The following is a 20531-nucleotide window of genomic DNA, read 5'->3' on the forward strand; positions in this document are numbered from 1 at the left end:
CTGTAAGTTATTATTTTATATATTAATAACACCTAAAATCGCAAGATTTCTCAGCAAAAAGATGGCCAAACTGTCCTGTCTGAATCTAACTCATAAAACTGTGTAAATTAACATATTTTTTCTCCAATCTGTTAGTTTTACAAAGACTCAAAGGATATGCAGGATCTTCTAAAGAAAGTTGATGATGATCTGGATCATAAATACAATCCAGAGTTCAAGGATGAATTCCAGCTTCAGACCATGCTCCGTGACCTCGAGGTAAGTAGGAGCATCTTTATCATCGCAATGGCTCTGGACCCGAGTGAGAATGGGTGACCCACAATTTATCAACCACACATTACCACCAGAGACACATAAAAGCTGTTAAATGTAGTTGTTTCTGCTCTGAAAGACACTAGGAACCTACAGTTGTTCAGTGCTGTGTCCGTATAGTGGAGATAGCTCTACTGACTTTGGGAACAATGGGGTGTCTGGGGCTTTTATTTAGTCATGGGATGTGGGCTAGCCAAGGTCAGCCTTTGTTGCCGTTCCCCAACACAGTGGCACAAGGAGTGGCACAGTGGTTAGCACTGCTGCCTAACAGCGCCAGGGACCCGGGTTCGATTCCTAGCTTGGGTCACTGTCTGTATGGAGTTTGCACCTTCTCCCGTGGATTTCCTCCGGGTGCTCTGGTTTCCTCCCACAGTCCAAAGATATGTGGGTTAGGTTGATTGGTCATGCTAAATTGCCCCTTAGTGTCAGGGGGACTAGCTAGGATAAATACATGTGATTACGGGGATAGGGCCTGGGTGGGATTGTTGTCGGTGCAGACTCAATGGGCCAAATGGCCTCCTTCTGCACTGTAGGGATTCTATGAAATGCTCTCGAACTGAGAGGCTTGCTGGGTCATTGCCAAGTTCAAGTGTTACCTGGTCTGGAGTCACCTATAGGCCAGACCAGGCAAGGATGGCAGATTTCCTTCTCAAAAAGGCTCTGAGAAAACCAGACGGGTTTTACCACCATTGACCAGAGCTCTGTGGCACCATTATGTTCGATTCAATAATTTATTGTTTAAAAAATGCAATTTACCAATCGATTGAATTTTCAGCAGCTGGTGGGATTTGGTTCCCCGGCCCTGTCGCATTAGCCTCGGCCACTGCTTTATCCAGTCCAGTGACACAACCAGAAAGAATGCTTTCTATGGTGCATCTGTAACAGTTGGTGAGAGTCGTAGCGGACATGCCAAATTTCCTTAGCTTCCTGAGAAAGTAGAGGTGTTACTTTCATTGTGGGTCTGAGACACTGAGGATTTAAAGGGCCAGCTCTGTGGCGAACAATTCAATTTCCCAGCATCCTCTTTACAAAATGGGCAAGATGTCAATTCCCTCAAAGCTCCCCTGTACCAGTGTGTTTGATGAATCAGCCTTTCCAGGGAGCTGCGAGAGGCAGATAGGAAACTCCTTTGAATGATTCCTCGCAGTTCAGGCTCGAGTGTATTGTCTGAGTATATCGCAGACACAGTAATTTACTGTACGGTACAGTAATTTATTACTGCACATATCTACTTACACTGGGTTAAAATTGGGCCCGTTAACATAGATCATAGAATCATAGAATCCCTACAGTGCAGAAGGAGGCCATTCAGCCCATCGCATCTGCGCCGACCTCAATCTCACCAAGCCCTATCCCCACAATCCCAATCATTTACCCTAGCTAGTCCCCCGACCAGCAATTTAGCACGGCCAATCCACCTAACCCGTACATCTTTGGAGTGTGGGAGGAAACCGGAGCACCCGGAGGAAACCCACGCAGATACGGGGAGAATGTGCAGACTCCACACAGAGAGTGACCCCAAGCCGGGAATCGAACCCGGGTCCCTGGCGCTGTGAGGCAGCGGTGCTAACCACTGTGCCACCCATCAGCCGGAAACAGAAGCCACTTCGCAGCAATGCTGAGAGTATTTTTTTTCAATTCATTCATGGGATGCGGGCGTCGCTGGCTGAGCCAGCATTTATTGCCCATCCTTAATTGCCCGAGGGCAGTTGAGAGTCAACCACATTGCTGTGGCTCTGGAGTCACATGTAGGCCCGACCAGGTAAGGACGGCAGATTTCCTTCCCTAAAGGACATTAGTGAACCAGATGGGTTTTTCTGACAATTGACAATAGTTTCATGGTCATCAGTAGATCCTTAATTCCAGATTTTTATTGAATTCAAATTTCATCATCTGCCGTGGCAGGATTCGAACCCGGGTCCCCAGAACATTATCCTGGGTCTCTGGATTACTAGTCTAGTGACAATACCACCAGCGCCTCCCCTGGTGTTAGTGCAAGTACCTCAAAGGCTTATCAATGTCAATGACGGTTTCCACTTCACCTTCTACAGGACCAGGACCGAGCACTGGACAAGTATGACGACGCGGTGAAAACTCTGAGGAATCGCAGCTGCCAAGTGCTGCCTCTGAAATATCGCCGTGCAAACCCTCCCAAGCCCGTCCCGGTGGAGGCACTGTGCGACTTCGATGCAGAAGAAGTAAGAGATTCCTCACTCGAGTTTGTGTGACACTAAACCGCTGGCAGTGTTCATCAGTTCATAATATATAGCAGCAGAATTAGGCCATTCGGCCCATCGAGTCTGCTCCGCCATTCGATCATGGCTGATACGCTCCTCATCCCCATTTTCCTGCCTTCTCCCCATAACCCTTCAACCCATTACCAATTAAAAATCTGTCTAACTCCTCCTTAAAGTTACTCACTGTCCCAGCATCCACCGCACTTTGGGGTAGCGAATTCCACAGATTCACAACCCTTTGGGAGAAGTAGTTTCTCCTCAACTCTGTTTTAAATTTGCTACCCCTTATCCTAAGACTATGACCTCTCGTCCCAGAATGCCCCACAAGAGGAAGCATCCGCTCCACGTCTACTTTATCCACACCTTTTATCATCTTGTACACCTCAATTTGATCTCCCCTCATTCTCCTAAATTCCAGAGAGTATCGGCCTAAACTGTTCAATCTCTCTTCATACGACAAACCCCTCATCTCTGGAATCAATCTAGTGAACCTCCTCTGAACTGCCTCCAATGCCACTGCATCTTTCCTCAAATAAGGGGACTAAAACTGTGCACAATACTCCAGCTGTGGCCTCGCCAATGCCTTATATAGTTGCAACAATACTTCCTTATCTTTATATTCTATTCCTTTAGCTATAAATACCAACATTCCTTTCACTTTCTTTATTATCTGCTGTACCTGATGCTAGTTTTCTATGACTCATGAACGAGGACACCCAGATCCCTCTGCGCTGGAGCACCCCAAAGTCTCTCCCCATTTAGACAATAAGTCGCCTTCCCATTTTTCCAACCAAAATGCATGACCTCCCATTTATCCATGTTAAACTCTATCTGCCACATTTTGGCCCACTCTCCTAACCTATCTATATCCATTTGTAAGGTTCTTATTTCCTCATTGCAACTTACTGGCCCGTGTAATTTTGTGTATGTTAATGCTGATTGGCAAAGTGAAGTCAGGGGAGTGATATCCCAGTACACTAACTGATAGTACAGCTCATCCCCATTCAACCCCCCAGTGCTCGCTCCCCTCGCTTTTCAACCAGACATTTAATCATATCCAACCCAACAGTAAGGAAGTTTTGTGGCGGTGGGTGGCATCCTGCCTCTCAGCCAGAAGCTCTGGGTTCGAGTCCCACCCCAGGACTTGGTGGCCAAGGAAGTTGATTTGATTTATTATTGCCACATGTATTAGTATACAGTGAAAAGCATTGTTTCTTGCGCGCTATACAGACAAAGCATACCGTTCATAGAGAATGATGTGGAGATGCCAGCATTGGACTGGGGGTGGGCACAGTAAGAAGTCTCATAACACCAAGTTAAAGTCCAACAGGTTTATTTGGAATCACGAGCTTTCGGAGTGCTGCTCCTTCATCAGGTGAGTGGAGGAGTGGGTTCACCTGCCTATAAATATATGCCGTGTTTGTGAACCCACCTCTCCACTCACCTGATGAAGGAGCAATGCTCCGAAAGCTTGTGATTCCAAATAAACCTATTGGACTTTAACCTGGTGTTGTGAGACTTCTTACCGTGTCCATCATAGCAAAGGAAAGGAGAGGGTGCAGAATGTAGTGTTACAGTCCTAGCTAGGGTGTAGAGAAAGATCAATTTAATGCGAGGTAGGCCCATTCAAAAGTCTGATGGCAGCAGAGATGAAGCTGTTCTTGAGTCGGTTGGTACATGACCTCAGACTTTTGTATCTTTTTCCCGATTGGAAGAAGGTGGAAGAGAGAATGTCCGGGGTGCGTGGGGTCCTTGATTAAGTTGGCTGCTTTTCCGAGGCAGTGGGAAGTGAAGACAGAGTCAATGGGTGGGAGGCTGGTTTGAGTGATGGATTGGGCTACATTCACGACCTTTTGTAGTTCCTTGCGGTCTTGGGCAGAGCAGGAGCCCATACCAAGCTGTGATACAACCAGAAAGAATGCTTTCTATGGTGCATCCCACGTGTAACAAAATCTATCAATCTCAGATTTAAATATTTATTTTGCGACAGATTTGGGACTGGATTGTCTCCAAGCATTTTGATTGGTCAATTCCATGGTGAACAGGGAGGCAAAAGTGTGAAATGTTCATTGAACTGGGAAGTGAATCTGTTTGAGCAAATCTTTTCTTTCTCGTGTGACAGACTCATATCCAGCGTGGCGAGAGGTACATACTGAATAAAAACATGAATGGAACTCACTGGGAGGTGGCGGATACAACTGGTCACAAGCAGAAAGCTCCTGCTGTCTGTTTCATAATACCTCCAACAGACCCGGAGGCAATCGCCATTGGAGACGAGTAAGTCCGCAATCCATCCCCTTGCCGCATATCCTGAAAGTTTGGGAAAGGGAACCTAGCTCATTTGCTTTCTGCAAAATGTGTTGGAATTTTTTCCCTAAAGGACATTAGTGAACCAGATGGGATTTTCCGACAATGGTCAACAGTAGATTCTTAATTCCAGATTTTTTTTTATTGAATTCAAATTCCAACCTCTGCCGTGGTGGGATTCAAACCCGGGTCCCCAGAACATTAGCTGAGTTTTTGGATTAATAGTCTAGCGATAATACCACTAGGCCATCGCCTCCCCAATTATTCCATGTTGTGGTTTTTTTGAGTGCCATTTTTTTTTGGTATGTTCAGATGGTCAAAGATTATTGCTGAGGAGAACTGAATCTTCCAGCAGCCTATGGGGTGGATTCAGTGGAACATTCCGGAGCAGCCATGGTGGCGAGGCAGGGAGGGGTTGCAGGGAGAATTGGGCGTGAGTGCCTGTATCGGATTCCCGACTTCAGTTAAACTGTCTCCAAGAGTGACCAAGGGCCCAATGGAGGAATCCTGCCATCTGGTGGTGGCAAGGTCCTTTAATGAGACATTTAGGGTGGGATTTTATGGCCTCGCTTGGGCAAGATCGTAAAGTCCCACCCAAGGCCAACGGAGAATTCCTTTCTGGGAACCTCCGTTGGCCTTGGACGAGATTTTACGATTTGGGGTGGTAGAGTTTCGGCCTTAGGGTGGGACTTTCCGACCGCACTCGCCCCAAGGCCGGAAAATCCCACCCGATGTCAATGGACGTTTGCAATGGTCCATATCCCGCCCGCTACGATTCCCATGGCGGGCGGGATGGGAAAATTCCACCCTTAAAGCGAATCTATCCCTAGGCCAATCAGAATTTAGTGGTGGCATCTCCGGGGTTAAGCCGGACTCACCCGGCTTTTCTGGGCTTTGCAATTGGACGCACATCAAACCAGTGCTGCCTGCCTCTGATTGGCTGGCAGCTGTGTAGGGCAGGACATCCTGCCTCCAGGGTCAGTAATCCCAGGAAATCCCAAATCTGGCCAGTTAGCGGCTGATGGGTGTTCGGCCTCCCCGCCCCCCTCCCCCATGGGAGTGACACTGGGCTCCCACCAGACAGGAGGGGTGGGGAGACCCCGGTCACTGGAACAATCCAGCCCCATGGATTCAGTACAATGGTGGCTAAGCAGTAGCGAATGATGATGGTGCCAACACGCACCTCCAGGTGGCGATGTTGGCAAGATTCCTCCCTCCAATTTACAGTGTTGATGCCTGACTGTGAGGTGGGACAGAGCAAAAAGAAAGGGATTGGCTAAATTAACCCCCAGAGTGAAGCAACAGCAAAAACTGGGATACAATACTGTGCAGTCAGTCTTCTGATCAAACTTTGAGTGGTCTGAACTGGAGTTCCATTTCCATAGAATCCCTAAAGTGCAGAGGGAGGCCATTCGGCCCATCAAGTCTGCACCAACTCTCCGACAGAGCATCTTACCCAGGCCCTTTCCCCATAACCCCCCTATTTACCCTGCTAATCCCCCTAACCTACAAATCTTTGGACACTAAGGGGCAATTTAGCATGGACAATCCACCTAACCTGCACATCTTTGGACACTAAAGGACAATTTACAATGGCCAATCAACCTAACCTACACATCTTTGGACACTAAGGGGCAATTTAACCCACCCCATCTAGTCCACCTAACCTGCACATCTTTGGAGTGTGGAAGGAAACCGGAGCACCCGGAGGAAACCCACGCAGACACGGGGAGAACGTGCAGACTCCACACAGACAGTGACCCGAGGCTGGAATCGAACCCGGGACCCTGGCGCTGTGAGGCAGCAGTGCTAACCACTGTGCCGCCCAGAGAGCTGGCGCTTCCTCTGAGACGGAATTGAACCAGCTACCTCGGGATGTCAGTTTTAGTTATCTACAGTCCTCCGCGCTCTACCAGCTCAACTATCGAAGGGGAATGCTTGAAGCATTTGAAGACCAGTAGGGAGCAGTACCAGTCATTTCCCAAGTTTCACTGTCGCTTTTCTTCGGGGTGTGTTGTATTGAGCAATGTTCTTGCCAGTGTTCCGTGGCTCACGTACTTGTCTATGTTTCACCCGCCTAGCATCACCAATCAGTACAATAGTGTAAAACAGAAGAGTGGGACAACCAAGAATGCGCTGCAGAAACGATACAATGGGACAAAACAAACTAACAAACCAGGTGCGTGATTCAATCCACTGAGGGTAAGGGGTATCGGACAATTAAACTATTATTCCTCTTGGCCTTGGTGTTTGCATCAAGTAATCTCCGGTTTGTTAAGATTCTAAGAAATAGGAACAAGAGTAGGCCATTCATTAATCGAGGGATTGAGTTTAGGAGTCGGGAGATAATGCTGCAGCTTTATAGGACCCTGGTTAGACCCCACTTGGAGTACTGCGCGCAGTTCTGGTCACCTCATTACAGGAAAGATGTTGAAGCCATTGAAAGGGTGCAGAGGAGATTTACAAGGATGTTGCCTGGATTGGGGGGCATGCCTTATGAGGATAGGTTGAGGGAGCTTGGTCTCTTCTCCCTGGAGAGACGAAGGATGAGAGGTGACCTGATAGAGGTTTACAAGATGTTGAGGGGTCTGGATAGGGTGGACTCTCAGAGGCTATTTCCAAGGGCTGAAATGGTTGCTACGAGAGGACACAGGTTTAAGGTGCTGGGGGGTAGGTACAGGGGGGATGTCAGGGGTAAGTTTTTCACTCAGAGGGTGGTGGGTGAGTGGAATCGGCTGACGTCGGTGGTGGTGGAGGCAAACTCGTTGGGGTCTTTTAAGAGACTTCTGGATGAGTACATGGGATTTAATGGGATTGAGGGCTATAGATAGGCCTAGAGGTGGGGATGTGATCGGCGCAACTTGTGGGCCGAAGGGCCTGTTTGTGCTGTGGCTTTCTATGTTCTATGTTCTATTCAGCCCCTCAAGCCAGCCCCATTATTCAATAGGACCATGGCTGATCCGACACATTCCTCGTGTCCATTTTCCTGCCCTTTCCCCGTAACCCTTGATTTCCTTACTGATCAACAATCTATCTCAGCCTTAAACACACACAAGGACTCTGCCCCCCACAGCTCTCTGTGGCAAGGAGCTCCAAAGACTCACAACCCTCTGGGAGAAGAAATTCCTCCTCATTTCAGTCTTAAATTGGTGCCCCTTTGTTCTGAGACTGTGCCTCTAGTCCTCGACTCTCCCATGAGGTGAAACATCCTCTCAGCGTTTACCCTATCAAGCCCCTTAAGAATCAGAGGAGCTACTTCTCGCAGAGGGTGGTGAATTTGTGGAACTCGCTGCCCCATAGCGCGGTGGAGTCTGAATTGTTAAATGGTTTCAAGAGGGAGACAGATATATTTCTAATAAAAAAGGGATGAGCGGATATGGGGAACAGGTGGGGAGGTGGATTGGGAGAGATCAGCCATAATCTGATTGAATTTGCCGACTTCTCCTCCTAATTCCTATGTTCCTAATCCAATAAGTTTTAACGAAATCTCTCATTCTTCTAAATTCTAATGAGTAGAGTCCTGACCTGTTTAACCTTTCCTCATAAGACAATCCCTCCATATTGGGGATCATCTGAGTGAGCCTTCCCTGAACTGCCTGCAATGAAATAATATCTGTCCTTAAATAAGCGACCAAAATTGTTCACACTCCAGATGTGGTCTAACCAGTACCTTGTGCAGTTGCAGCAAGACTCCCCCGTTGTAATACTCCAACCTGCTTGAAATAAGGGCCAACATTCCATTAGCTTTCCTGGTTACCTGCTGCATCTGTGTGTTAGCTTTCTGCATTTTGTGCACAAGTGCCCCCAAGTTCCTTTGTGTTGGAGCTTTCTGCAGTTTTTCTCCATTTAAATAATACTCCATACTTTTGTTCTTCAAGTTTTCAAAAGACCGGTTCTACTCGATCTCTCCCCCCAGGGCAGCCACCTCATCCCAGGAATCTATCCAGTGAATCCTCTCTTAGGGAATTATATCTTTCCCTATAAAAGAAACTCAAACAGTGCTCCAGGTGGGGTCTTACCAAAGTTCTGTATAATTGCAGCAAAACGTCATTGCTTGAACCCGCTGCAATAACATTTCATTGGTCTTCCTGATTGCTTGCTGCATCTGCCTGTTAACTTTCTGTGACTCTAGTACCAGATCCGCCAGCTCTCTCTGCGTGCAAACCTTTGCTAGTTCCGAGTCGGGTCTTACGTATTTTGAGGCCCTTAGTGATGGATCACTCTTTAATTCAACTGATTTTGTTATTTTTCTTCTTCCTTCTTCACAGCGGTGAAGACATCTTCGGTGCCTGTGTCAAGTAGGTAACATTTCCTTATTGTACTGGGTAATATATGGTGCAGTTTTTGACTTGTGTTTTAGATTTAGCTTCGTATCAGCAACTTACAATTACATGGCACCATTATCACAGGAAGCCATTGTGGTGGACCTCAGTTGTGCCTTTGTCCTATATGGACCACCGTTGTGTGTGCTTGTCATACCTGGACACATCCCCTTCCAGTTTGGTTCCTCCCCTCGGCACCTAGTATAAAGGTGGCTGTCTCCTCCCCCTTGTTCGGTCCAGGTTGGTTATATGTTGGGACCTGCTCCTGATTCTGTTGTGAATAAAAGCCTACACTTATATTGGCATATCGGTAGTCTTTCGCCTTATTGATAGCGCATCAGCCATACTGCTTCACAGAAGCATTGATACCAAGGCAAAGAAGACATATGCGTCACAGGCTGGGCCAGCATTTATTGCCCATCCCTAGTTGCCCTTGGAGGGCAGTTGAGAGTCAACCACATTGGATCAACCACAGGGAATTTTCACAGAAACGTCATTGCAGTATTAATATAAGTCTACTTGTGACACTAATAAATAAACTTTAAAGCATTGCTGTGGCTCTGGAGTCACATGTAGGCCAGACCAGGTTAAGGATGACAGATTTCCTTCCCTAAAGGACATTAGTGAACCAGATGGGTTTTTCCAACAAGCGACAATGGTCATCAGTAGATCCTTAATTCCAAATATTTTTTTATTGAATTCAAATTCCACCATCTGCTATGGCGGGATTCGAACCCGGGTCCTCAGAACATTAGCAGAGATTCTGGATTAATAGTCTAGCAATAATACCACTAGGCCATGTCCTCACCATGAGCCTAGATGGATGAGCGCACTGTTAACAAAGGCGAGGAGAAGGGAATGGAAAATGCACAAGAGGCCAGTGTTTGAGGATCTCCGAGTTCTTGGAGGATTATTGAGCTTGGGGATAAAGGCAAAGTCACCATAGTCTCAGATGACGATAGGCTGTTCTCCCTTTGTGGTGGTGATTTAACCTGAAGGTTACCACACCTCACGGGGTGGCAATGTGGTTAGCACTGCTGCCTCACAGCGCCAGGGACCCGGGTTCAATTCTGGCCTTGGGTGACTGTCTGTGTGGAGTTTGCACGTTCTCCCCGTGTCTGCGTGGGTTTCCTCCGGATGCTCCGGTTTCCTCCCACACTCCAGAGATGTGCAGGTTAGTAGATTGGCCATTCTAAATTCACCCTTAGTGCCCAAAGTTACATGGGTTAGGTGGATTGGCTATGCTAAATTGCACCTTGGTGTCCCCAGATGTGTAGATTGGATGGGATTAACCATGGAGAATCTGTGGTGTTACAAGGATAGGGGGAGGACCTGGGGGTAAGATACTCTGCCAGAGAGTCGGTGCAGACTCGATGGGCTGAATGGCCTCTTCTGCACTGTAGGGATTCCACGAAGGTGCACTGTTGGCCTTGCTCTGCATCACAAAGAAGTCATCCAGCCAACTGAGCTAACCAACAACCACAGAGCAACTGTGCAAACTTAGATTCAGGATGAGCAGGTCACCAGCATTTCAATTACCTTCCGCTCACTTTTGATGGATGGAATTGAAAAGCCCTCAAGGTTTTTGCCACCAGGTTCCAGTGAAAACATTGAAATCCTCCCAGTCACAGTGACTTGCTGCAACATCCCATTGAGATCAAAGACAGAGTGAAGTCGGTGAAAGATTTATTTATTTAGTGTCACAAGTAGGCTTACTTTCACACTGCAATGAAGTTACTGTGAAAATCTTCTAGTCACCACACTCCAGCACCTGTTCGGGTACACTGAGGGAGAATTTAGCATGGCCAATGCAACTAACCAGCACGTTTTTCAGACTGTGGGAGGAAACCGGAGCACCCGGAGGAAACCCACGCAGACACGGGGAGAACGTGCAGACTCCGCACAGAGAGTGACCCAAGCCGGGAATCGAACCCGGGTCCCTGGTGCTGTGAGGCAGCAGTGCTAACCACTAACAAAGATCAAAGAAAAGTACAGCACAGGAACAGGCCCTTCGGCCCTCCAAGCCCGTGCCGATCATGATGCCCCAACTAAAAAAATCTTTCTGCCCTTACTCAGTCCGTATCCCTCTATTCCCTCCCTATTCCTGTACCCATCCAGATACCTCTTAAATGTTGCCAATGTATCTGCTTCCACCACCTCCTCTGGCAGCGCGTTCCAGGCACCCATCACTCTCTTTGCGTGAAAAACTTCCCCCGCACATCTCCCTTAAACTTTCCCCCTCTCACCTTGAACCTGTGCCCCCTTGTAATTGACACTTCCACCCTGGGGAAAGAGCCTTCGACTGTGCTGCCCCAGATCTTAACAGTTTCTTCTCAATAATCTAGACTATCATTAAGGAGCAGAACTGCTGGGGAAACATGGCCGTTAACCAAATGGGATTGGCCCGGTGTGAAGTGATTATGTATGAGGTGGTTTGAAAGAGATTGCATTATATTGTAAAAGGGAAAGGAGAGATTGATAGGGTGAATCTCTGTGAGTTTACCTGTATTCCCTTCCACTCGGTCAGATTCCCAGGATACCCAATGTCTCAAACTGCTGTCGGATTTGGATCAGATTCAGAACAATGTGGTCAAACAGGAGAAGGCGATTCAGTCCTGCACCCGACCCCCACTGGAGCACAAGAAACCCATCCAGGATAGCAAAGATCGCATCCAAGACCTGAAGGTTCGCTCACTTACTGAAATGATTCCATTTGATTTATTATTGTCACAGATATTAACATACAGTGAAAAGTATTGTTTCTTGCGCGCTATACAGACAAAGCATACCGTTCATAGAGAAGGAAAGGAGAGAGTGCAGAATGTAGTGTTACAGTTATAGCTAGGGTGTAGAGAAAGATCAACTTAATGCAAGGTAAGTCCATTCGAAAGTCTGATGGCAGCAGGGAAGAAGCTGCTCTTGAGTTGTTTGGTACGTGTCCTCAGACTTTTTCCCGATGGAAGAAGGTGGAAGAGAGAACGTCTGGGGTGAGTGGTGTCCTTAATTATGCTGGCTGCTTTTCCAAAGCAGCGGGAAGTGTAGACAGAGCCAATGATTTGATTTGATTTGATTTATTATTGTCAAATGTATTAGTATACAGTGAAAAGCATTGTTTCTTGTGCACTATACAGACAAAGCATGCCGTTCATAGAGAAGGAAAGGAGAGAGTGCAGAATGTTGTGTTACAGTGATAGCTAGGGTGTAGAGAAAGATCAACTTAATATAAGGTAGGTCCATTCGAAAGTCTGATGGCAGCAGGGAAGAAGCTGTTCTTGAGTCGGTTGGTACGTGACCTCAGACTTTTGTATTTTTTTCCCAATGGAAGAAGGTGGGAGAGAGAATGTCCGGGGTGCATGGGGTCCTTAATTATGCTGGCTGCTTTTCCGAGATAGCGGGAAGTGTAGACAGAGTCAATGGATGGGAGGCTACAGAGAGAATTTGCATTTATATAGATAGCACTTTTTATGGATAAACTCAGTGGCACAGCTCCAGGGACCCGGGTTCCATCCTGGTCTCGGATGACTGTCTGTATGGAGTTTGCATGTTCTCCCCATGTCTGTGTGGGTTTCCTCTGGGTGCTCTAGTTTCCTCCCACAGTCCAAAGATGCCCAGGTTAGGTGGATTGGCCGTGCTAAATTAACCTTAGTGTCAGGGTTGCAAGAAGGTAAATACGTGGAGTTACGGGAATAGGACCTGGGTGGAATTGTTTTTGGTGCAGCCTCGATGGGCCAAATGGCCTCCTTCTGCACTGTAGGGATTCAATGATTCTAGCTCTGGCAGCCTCTGTGGAGAGGGAAACACAGTTAACGTTCGAGTCTGCACGACCTATCTACAGAACTGAAAAGGGATAGAAATGTGATAGATTATATACTTGGAGAGGGGGGAATGGGACAGGATGGGAAGACCCTGATAGGTCAGAACTAAGGAGGGATTGACAAAGGGGTTGTTAATGGTGCCGCTGGGGACTGAGGAGTGATAATAGTGGTAAAGGTAGGATAGCCGTGTTAATAGGAGAACAACATGCTCAGTGGGAACAAAACTGAACAACAAGGGCAGTGGCCATGTGGGGTAGGGGTGGGTCATGTTGGGGCAAACCAGGAACGGAAAACAAAAGGTGGGAGTCAAGATGGGGGATTTTCACAACCTTATGATGCCCCGGCGCACATCAGAGTGAATGCAGTCCTCTCGCACTGCATAACACTAACAGCCAATGTGCACTAATGAAATTGAGATCATTGCCAGGGTGTTTCGGTGGTGTTAGTTGCAAAATAATTGTTGGCTGGTGCACGAGGAGCACTGAAATAATTCACTGTGACCTTTATACATCCATCTGAGACTACAGAGATATCACCTTCCAACAGTGTAACTGTGACTGAATTATCCACTTGGATCCTAGAGTAAAACTTCATCTCACAACCTTCTGACTCAGAGGCAGGTCTGCAGCCACTAAGCCTGACTCACACACATTCTTTTGGGATGTAGGTGTAAGTTGATGAGCATTTGTGACTCTATGCAGTTGGCACGTTCTCCCCGTGTCTGCGTGGGTTTCCTCCAGGTGCTCTGGTTTCCTCCCTCAATCTAAAGATGTGTTGGGTGGATTGGCCATGGTAAATTGCCCCTTAGTGTCAGGGGGATTAGCAGGGTAAATACGTGGGGATACGGGGATGGGGCCTGGGTGGGATTGTTGTCAGTGCAGGCTCGATGAGCCACATAAGAACATAAGAACTAGGAGCAGGAGTAGGCCATCTGCCCCCTCGAGCCTGCTCCACCATTCAATCAGATTATGGCTGATCTTTTCATGGACTCAGCTCCACTTACCCGCCTGCTCACCATAACCCTTAATTCCTTATTTGTTCAAAAATCTATCTATCCTTGCCTTAAAAACATTCAATGAGGTAGCCTCAACTGCTTCACTGGGCAGGGAATTCCACAGATTCACAACCCTTTGTGTGAAGAAGTTCCTCCTCAACTCAGTCCTAAATCTGCTTCCCCTTATTTGGAGGTCATGCCCCCTCGTTCTAGTTTCAGCCGTCAGTGGAAACAACCTCCCTGCTTCTATCTTATCTATTCCCTTCATAATCTTATATGTTTCTATAAGATCTCCCCTCATTCTTCTGAATTCTGACTCATTCTTCAGAATGGCCTCCTTCTGCACTGTCGAGTTCTATTTTTTTTATTCATCCATGGGACATGGGCATCGCTAATGATTCAGCTGTTGATACATTTATTCTTCAAATCACTTAACTGCCATGTTGTGAATTTAATGAGCTCAATTTAATTTTTGACACAATGGGATTGTTGTTGGTGCAGGCTCGATGGGCCGAATGGTCATCTTCTGCACAGTGTGGATTCTATGACTTCAGAAACTTGATTGGTTTTTGGTGTTGGAAGGAGTGGGTCGTTCTAAACAGATGGACGTTTCTGAACGTGATTAACATCGAGCCTACCCTTTTTTTTATAAATCTCTTTTCCGTCTTCCAGAACATCAGCAATTCCATTGGCCAAATTGAAATCGCCAAGATGTCGAAGGAAAGGGAGTGTCAGGGCTTTCTCTCGCAGTACCCGCAGGTAGCAGGGGCACCTCAGCTCCGCACCAAACTGGACGACACAAACAACAAGTTTGAGCAGGTCAGCCTCCTGCTCAACTGCTCCGAGGAGAAGTAAGTAACATTCATTTTACACTGTGGGGATTTCCATAGCTGACGGGGCGGGACTTGAACTCAGAAAGTTTAGATTATTCCAGTATGTCATCTGTGCAGGGAAATCTGGGGAGAGAGTTGGACATTGGGCAGGAATCACAGAATCTTTTCATTGCAGAAGGAGGCCAATCGGCCCATCGAGTTTGCACTGACTCTCTCTGAAGGAACATCCTATCTAATCCCACTCCCTTGCCTTAACCTCGTAACCTTGCACCTTCATGCAGATAGCAATCCAATTCCCTTTTGAGTATCTCGATCAAACCTGTCTCCACCTAAGAGGGAAGTTCCTTCCAGACCATCCTTTGGGTGAAGACATTTTTCCCCCACATCAAGTTTACTCCCTTTATTTTGACTCTGTGCTCTCTCGTTCTTGATGCTCTCTTAAGTGGGAAGAGTTTCTCACCATTTACCCTGTCCATACTTCTCATCATTTCCATCAAGTCTAACTAGTCTCCTGGTATGGAGGGTATTAGCTATGAGGAGAGACTGAATAAACTGGAATTGTTCTCCCTGGAAAGACGGAGGCTGAGGGGCGACCTGATAGAAGTTTATAAAATTGAGAGGTATAGATAGGGTGAACAGTGGAAGCTTTTTCCCAGGGCAGAAATGACAATTACAAGGGGGCACAAGTTCAAGGTAAGGGGGGAAAGGTTCAGTGGAGATGTGCGGGGAAGTTTTTTACACAGAGGGTGGTGGGGGCCTGGAATGCACTGCCAGGTGAGGTGGTTGAGGCAGATACATTAGCGACATTTAAGACTTATCTGGATAGACACATGAATAGACGGGGAATAAATGGATATAAGCGGTTGGTCTAGATAGGACAACATGATCGGCGTTGGCTTGGAGGGCCGAAGGGCCTGTCCCTGTGCTGTACTGTTCTTTGTTTTTTGTACTTATGTATGCATCAATGCTGTCATTCACATTTGCAGGATCAATTCACTGATACCATGCTTGTACCTCAGAACCATGGCATTATTAGGGCTCGGTGTGGAGATGCCAGCGTTGGACTGGGGTAAACACAGTAAGAGTTTTAACAACACCAGGTTAAAGTCCAACAGGTTTATTTGGTAGCAAATGCCATTAGCTTTCGGAGCGCCGCTCCTTCGAAGGAGCGGCGCTCCGAAAGCTAATGGCATTTGCTACCAAATAAACCTGTTGGACTTTAACCTGGTGTTGTTAAAACTCTTACCATGGTTAGGACACAGCAGGATCCCAGGCTGCAGGGTCTGGGTGGTGGTGCTGGAGCCCTATCTCAAAACGTATGATCCCATTGAGCAGTGCTCCTACTGGGCGTGTGAAATTGGTGGATTCATGCAGATGTGTACGTTGTATTTGCCTTTTTCCCCATACCTGACGCTGGTTTCACTCTTGTGATGTGATTCATCGAACCCCGACAGTGCAGAAAGAGGCCATTTGGTCCATCCAGTCTGCACCGGCTCTCTGAAAGAGAGTCTTTGATTCTCTGCCCCGGATACAATGAATGACGGGCACGCTACTTTACAATCTTCACAGGGCTCAGGCTGGGAACAAGTTGGAGAACACCCTCCAGAAAGGCAGAAACACCTTGTCTGAATTCGAGAATAAATTGGTGAAGGACCAGACTGTTCCTGATAGTATCTGGGGATTGGATACCAAGAAGCAGGAGCTTGAGGTAAGCATTACCTCCGAATGTATGATGCTCAGACATAACCTGGCCCGGGTGAACTGCTCGGAAACAGCATTTCAACTCAAGAAATAGCCTTTCTAATCCGCCTTTTGTCACCTGCACTGGGGCCACTCCGTTAGATATGTCACCAATCCTTAGCTGCCGTTCCTCATTGCATCATCCAAGCTAAAAGCATTCTGTTTGGGACCCATCTCAATTCAAATCATTATCATAGAATCATAGGATCCTACAGTACAGAAAGCCATTTGGCCCATCGAGTCTGCACCGACCACTGTCCCACCCAGGCCTCATCCCCATCACTCCATGCATTTATCCTAGCTAGTCCCCCGACACTAAGGGGAAATTTTGCATGGCCAGTCTACCTAACCTACACATCTTTGGACTGTGGGAGGAAACCCACGCAGGCACGGGGAGAAAGTACAAGCTCCACACCGACAGTGACCTGAGCCGGGAATTGAACCAGGGTCCCTGGCACTGTAAGGCAGCAGTGCTAACCACTGTGCCACCGTGTCACCCATTATGTTTCAGTGCCCCTAATTAATGCCTGTAATTTTTAAAAAAGTTTATTTATTATTAGTCACAAGTAGGCTTACATTAACACTGCAATGAAGCTACTATGAAAATCCCCTAGTCGCCACACTCCGGTGCCTGTTCGGGTACACTGAGGGAGAATTTAGCACGGCCAATGCACCCAACCAGCACGTCTTTCAGACTGAGGGAGTAAACCGGAGCACTCGGAGGAAACCCACGCAGACACGGGGAGAACATGCAGACTCCGCACAGACTGTGACCCAAGCCGGGAATCGAACCCAGGTCCCTGGCACTATGAGGCAGCAGTGCTAACCACTGTGCCACCCTTACCTTCATGGGGACAACTCAAGAAAGGCTCTTACTTTTAATTTGAATACTCTTCGTGACGAGCTACCCGATTTGGGAAGATATTCTGGAATCAGCAACAGTTTGACTGGAGGCACGGGAGATATGAGAGTGTGGATGGGTGCTGTGAGGCAGCAGTGTTAGCCACTGTGCTGCCGCGTAGGTAGGAAGAACATGTCTTCACCCCTCGCTGTGCTTCATGTAATCCAGCCTTTAATTTTTCCAATAGGCCATGCGTTCAGAACTCAAGTCGAAGAGACCAGTCCTGCAGGAGGCTGAGCAGAACCTCAACACGGTGAAGAAAACCTGCAACGCGTTGACTGACAACTTTCAGGAGCATTGTCCAGATGTCGAACGACAGGCCACCGAGGTCAAGAAACTCAACCAACGCTACGACAATCTCCACAAGCAGCTGGACATCCGGTTAGTTTACAATTTTCCCTTGAAACTCTTGTACCTCAATAGTCAGGCTGGCTAGCAACTGACCAGAGGCTTAAAGAAAGACTAGATACCTCTCCATTCACGGCCTTCAGCCCACTGTAAAGACCTTTACTGCCAACAAAATATTTCTGTAGTGTAATCACACTGGTGTTCAGACTCAAAGAACACAGAACAGTACAGCACAGGAACAGGCCCTTCAGCCCTCCAAGTGTGTGCCAATCACACTGTCCTATCTAGACCAATCGCCTGTACCCCTCTATTCCCCACCTGTTCATGTGTCTGTCCAGAGAAGTCTTAAATGTCGCTAACGTGTCTGCCTCAACCACCTCACTTGGCCATGCATTCCAGGCCCCCATCACCCTCTGTGTAAAAAACTTTCCCCCACACATCTCCACCGAACCTTCCCCCCCTTACCTTGAACTTGTGCCCCCTTGTAATTGTCACTTCTGCCCCTGGGAAAAAGCTTCCAACTGTTCACCCTATCTATACCCCTCATAATTTTATAAACTTGTATCAGGTCGCCCCTCAGCCTCTGTCTTTCCAGGGAGAACAATCCCAGTTTATTCAATCTCTCCTCATACCCTCCATACCAGGCAACATCCTGGTAAACCTTTTCCATGCTCTCTCCAAAGCCTCTACGTCCTTCTGGTAGTGTGGCGACCGGAATTGGACACTGTATTCCAAATGTGGCCTAACCAACGTTTTAAATTGCTGTAACATAAATTGCCAACTTTTATACTCGATGCCCCGGCTGATGAAGGCAAGCATGCCACATGCTTTCTTCACCATCTTTCCCACCTGTGCTGCCACGTTTAAGGCCCTGCACACCCAGGTAGGAAATTCAGCAGCAAGCTTTGATGGCACAGTGATTAGCACTGCCTCTCAGCACCAGGGACCCAGGTTCAAATCTGGCCTAGTGTCACTGTCTGTGCGGAGTCTGCACGTTCTCTCCATGTCTGTGTGGGTTTCCTCCGGGTGCTCCGGTTTCCTCCTACAGTCTAAAGATGTGCTGGTTAGGTAGATTGGCCATGCTAAGTTGCCCTTTAGTGTCCCAAGATGTGTAGATTAGAGGGATTAGCCATGGGAAATATATGGGGTTATGGGGATAGGGCAGGGATTAGGGCCTGGGCAAGATACTCTGTCAGAGTCAGTGCAGATTCAATGGGCCGAATGGCCTCTTCTGCACTGTAGGGATTCTATGAATCTATTCTATAAGTTTGTGCAAAGCAAGATCCCACAGACAGGTGGTGATAATGGACAAATTATCTTTTTTTTTCACTGAATAGGTGGGGCACTGGGGAGAACTTCCCTGCTCTCCTTCGAACTAATGCCACGGGATCCATTATGTCCTCCTCAGAGACTGGACAGTGTGTAGGCTCAATGTTTCATCAAAAGATAGCACCGTTGACAGTTCAGCACTCCCTCAGCACGGCACTGGAGTGGCAGCCTGGATTATCTGCCTCTTAATATCCCTGCCCATTAGAAGCAGTCAATGCCAAGTGATGGACAACCTGTTAATGGCAACGTGTCTTTAAAATAAAATACTTCAACAAATCAGGGGCTATTCCTATGCTTTAGTAGATTTAAAGTTTATTTATTAGTGTCACAAGTAAGGCTTACATTGACACTGCAATCCAGTTACTGTGAAAATCCCCTAGTTGCCACAATCCGGTGCCTGTTCAGGCCAATGCACCCTAACCAGCACATCTTTCGGACTGTGGGAGGAAACCGGAGCACCCGGAGGAAACCCAAGCAGACACGAGGAGAATGTGCAGACTCCACACAGACAGTGACCCAAGCCAGGAATCAAACCCGGGACCCTAGTGCTGTGAGGCAGCAGCACTAACCACTGTGCACCCGTTTTATAAGGGATGATGGGACATAAGGGAACATTTTTATTGCATTTCTCTCGTATCGATACACAGCTAAGGGCAGAGACCATTGTTATTTTGTTGTCTGCTCCCCCTCTCCATTTTGCATCTTTAGAATGGGTAAATGCTGGACCCAGTTAGTCTGACAGCCTGTATTTGCCAGCATTACGACTAATGTTTCTGCTGACTAAATTTCGTTCAAGTATAAACGTAACGACTGAGCTTCATCGTGGTCCGGGTGGGGTGGTGATGGGGGGGTGGTGGTGGGATGATGGTGGTTGTGGGGATATGGGGGGTGGGGTGGGCAGTGTTGTGGGAGGGGGTCGGGTGGGTTGTGGTGCAGGTGGGTTGGTGTGGCAGACTGGTGGGGTAGGGGCTGGTTGTTGTTGGGGTGACGGTGGGGGGAGTGTGGCATGAGTGGGGGTGACGTGGGTGTGGTGGGGAGGTGGGATGTGGGTTGATTGTTGTGGGGGTACAGGGTGATGGCAGGGCTGTGGGGGGGGGGTTGTGGGTGATTGTGGGGGTGTGGGGTATGTATGGCGGGGTGGTGGAATGCGGGTTGGTTGTTGTGCGGGTGATCGTGGGGGTGCAGGGGGTGGGGGGGGGGGGTATGTGTTCAGTGGGGGGTGTGGAGGATCGAGAGGAAAGTGAAGTTGAGACCATGGTCAGGTTGGCCATGATCTTATTGAATGGTGGGGTAGGTTTGAGGGGCTGAATGGCCTGCTCCTGCACCAATTTCCTATGATCTGGTCATGTAGAGTGGGTGATAGATCCGGGAGCTTTATTTTGAGTGCTGTTTC

General features: G+C 47.7%; 1 protein-coding gene across 1 annotated transcript in view; it reads left to right on the top strand.

Moving 5' to 3' along the window:
• Positions 1-20531, top strand: part of ppl (periplakin) — a 77323-nt gene that overhangs the window by 44165 nt on the left and 12627 nt on the right. The window contains exons 10-18 of the mRNA XM_078240787.1: positions 136-258; positions 2364-2510; positions 4672-4826; positions 6938-7035; positions 9125-9154; positions 11706-11863; positions 14660-14838; positions 16390-16528; positions 17649-17842. Of these exons, the coding sequence (XP_078096913.1) occupies positions 136-258; positions 2364-2510; positions 4672-4826; positions 6938-7035; positions 9125-9154; positions 11706-11863; positions 14660-14838; positions 16390-16528; positions 17649-17842 (1223 nt within the window). The remainder of the gene's footprint in view (positions 1-135; positions 259-2363; positions 2511-4671; positions 4827-6937; positions 7036-9124; positions 9155-11705; positions 11864-14659; positions 14839-16389; positions 16529-17648; positions 17843-20531) is intronic.

Source organism: Mustelus asterias, chromosome 23, assembly GCF_964213995.1.
Source record: "Mustelus asterias chromosome 23, sMusAst1.hap1.1, whole genome shotgun sequence".
Taxonomy (NCBI): Eukaryota; Metazoa; Chordata; class Chondrichthyes; order Carcharhiniformes; family Triakidae; genus Mustelus; species Mustelus asterias.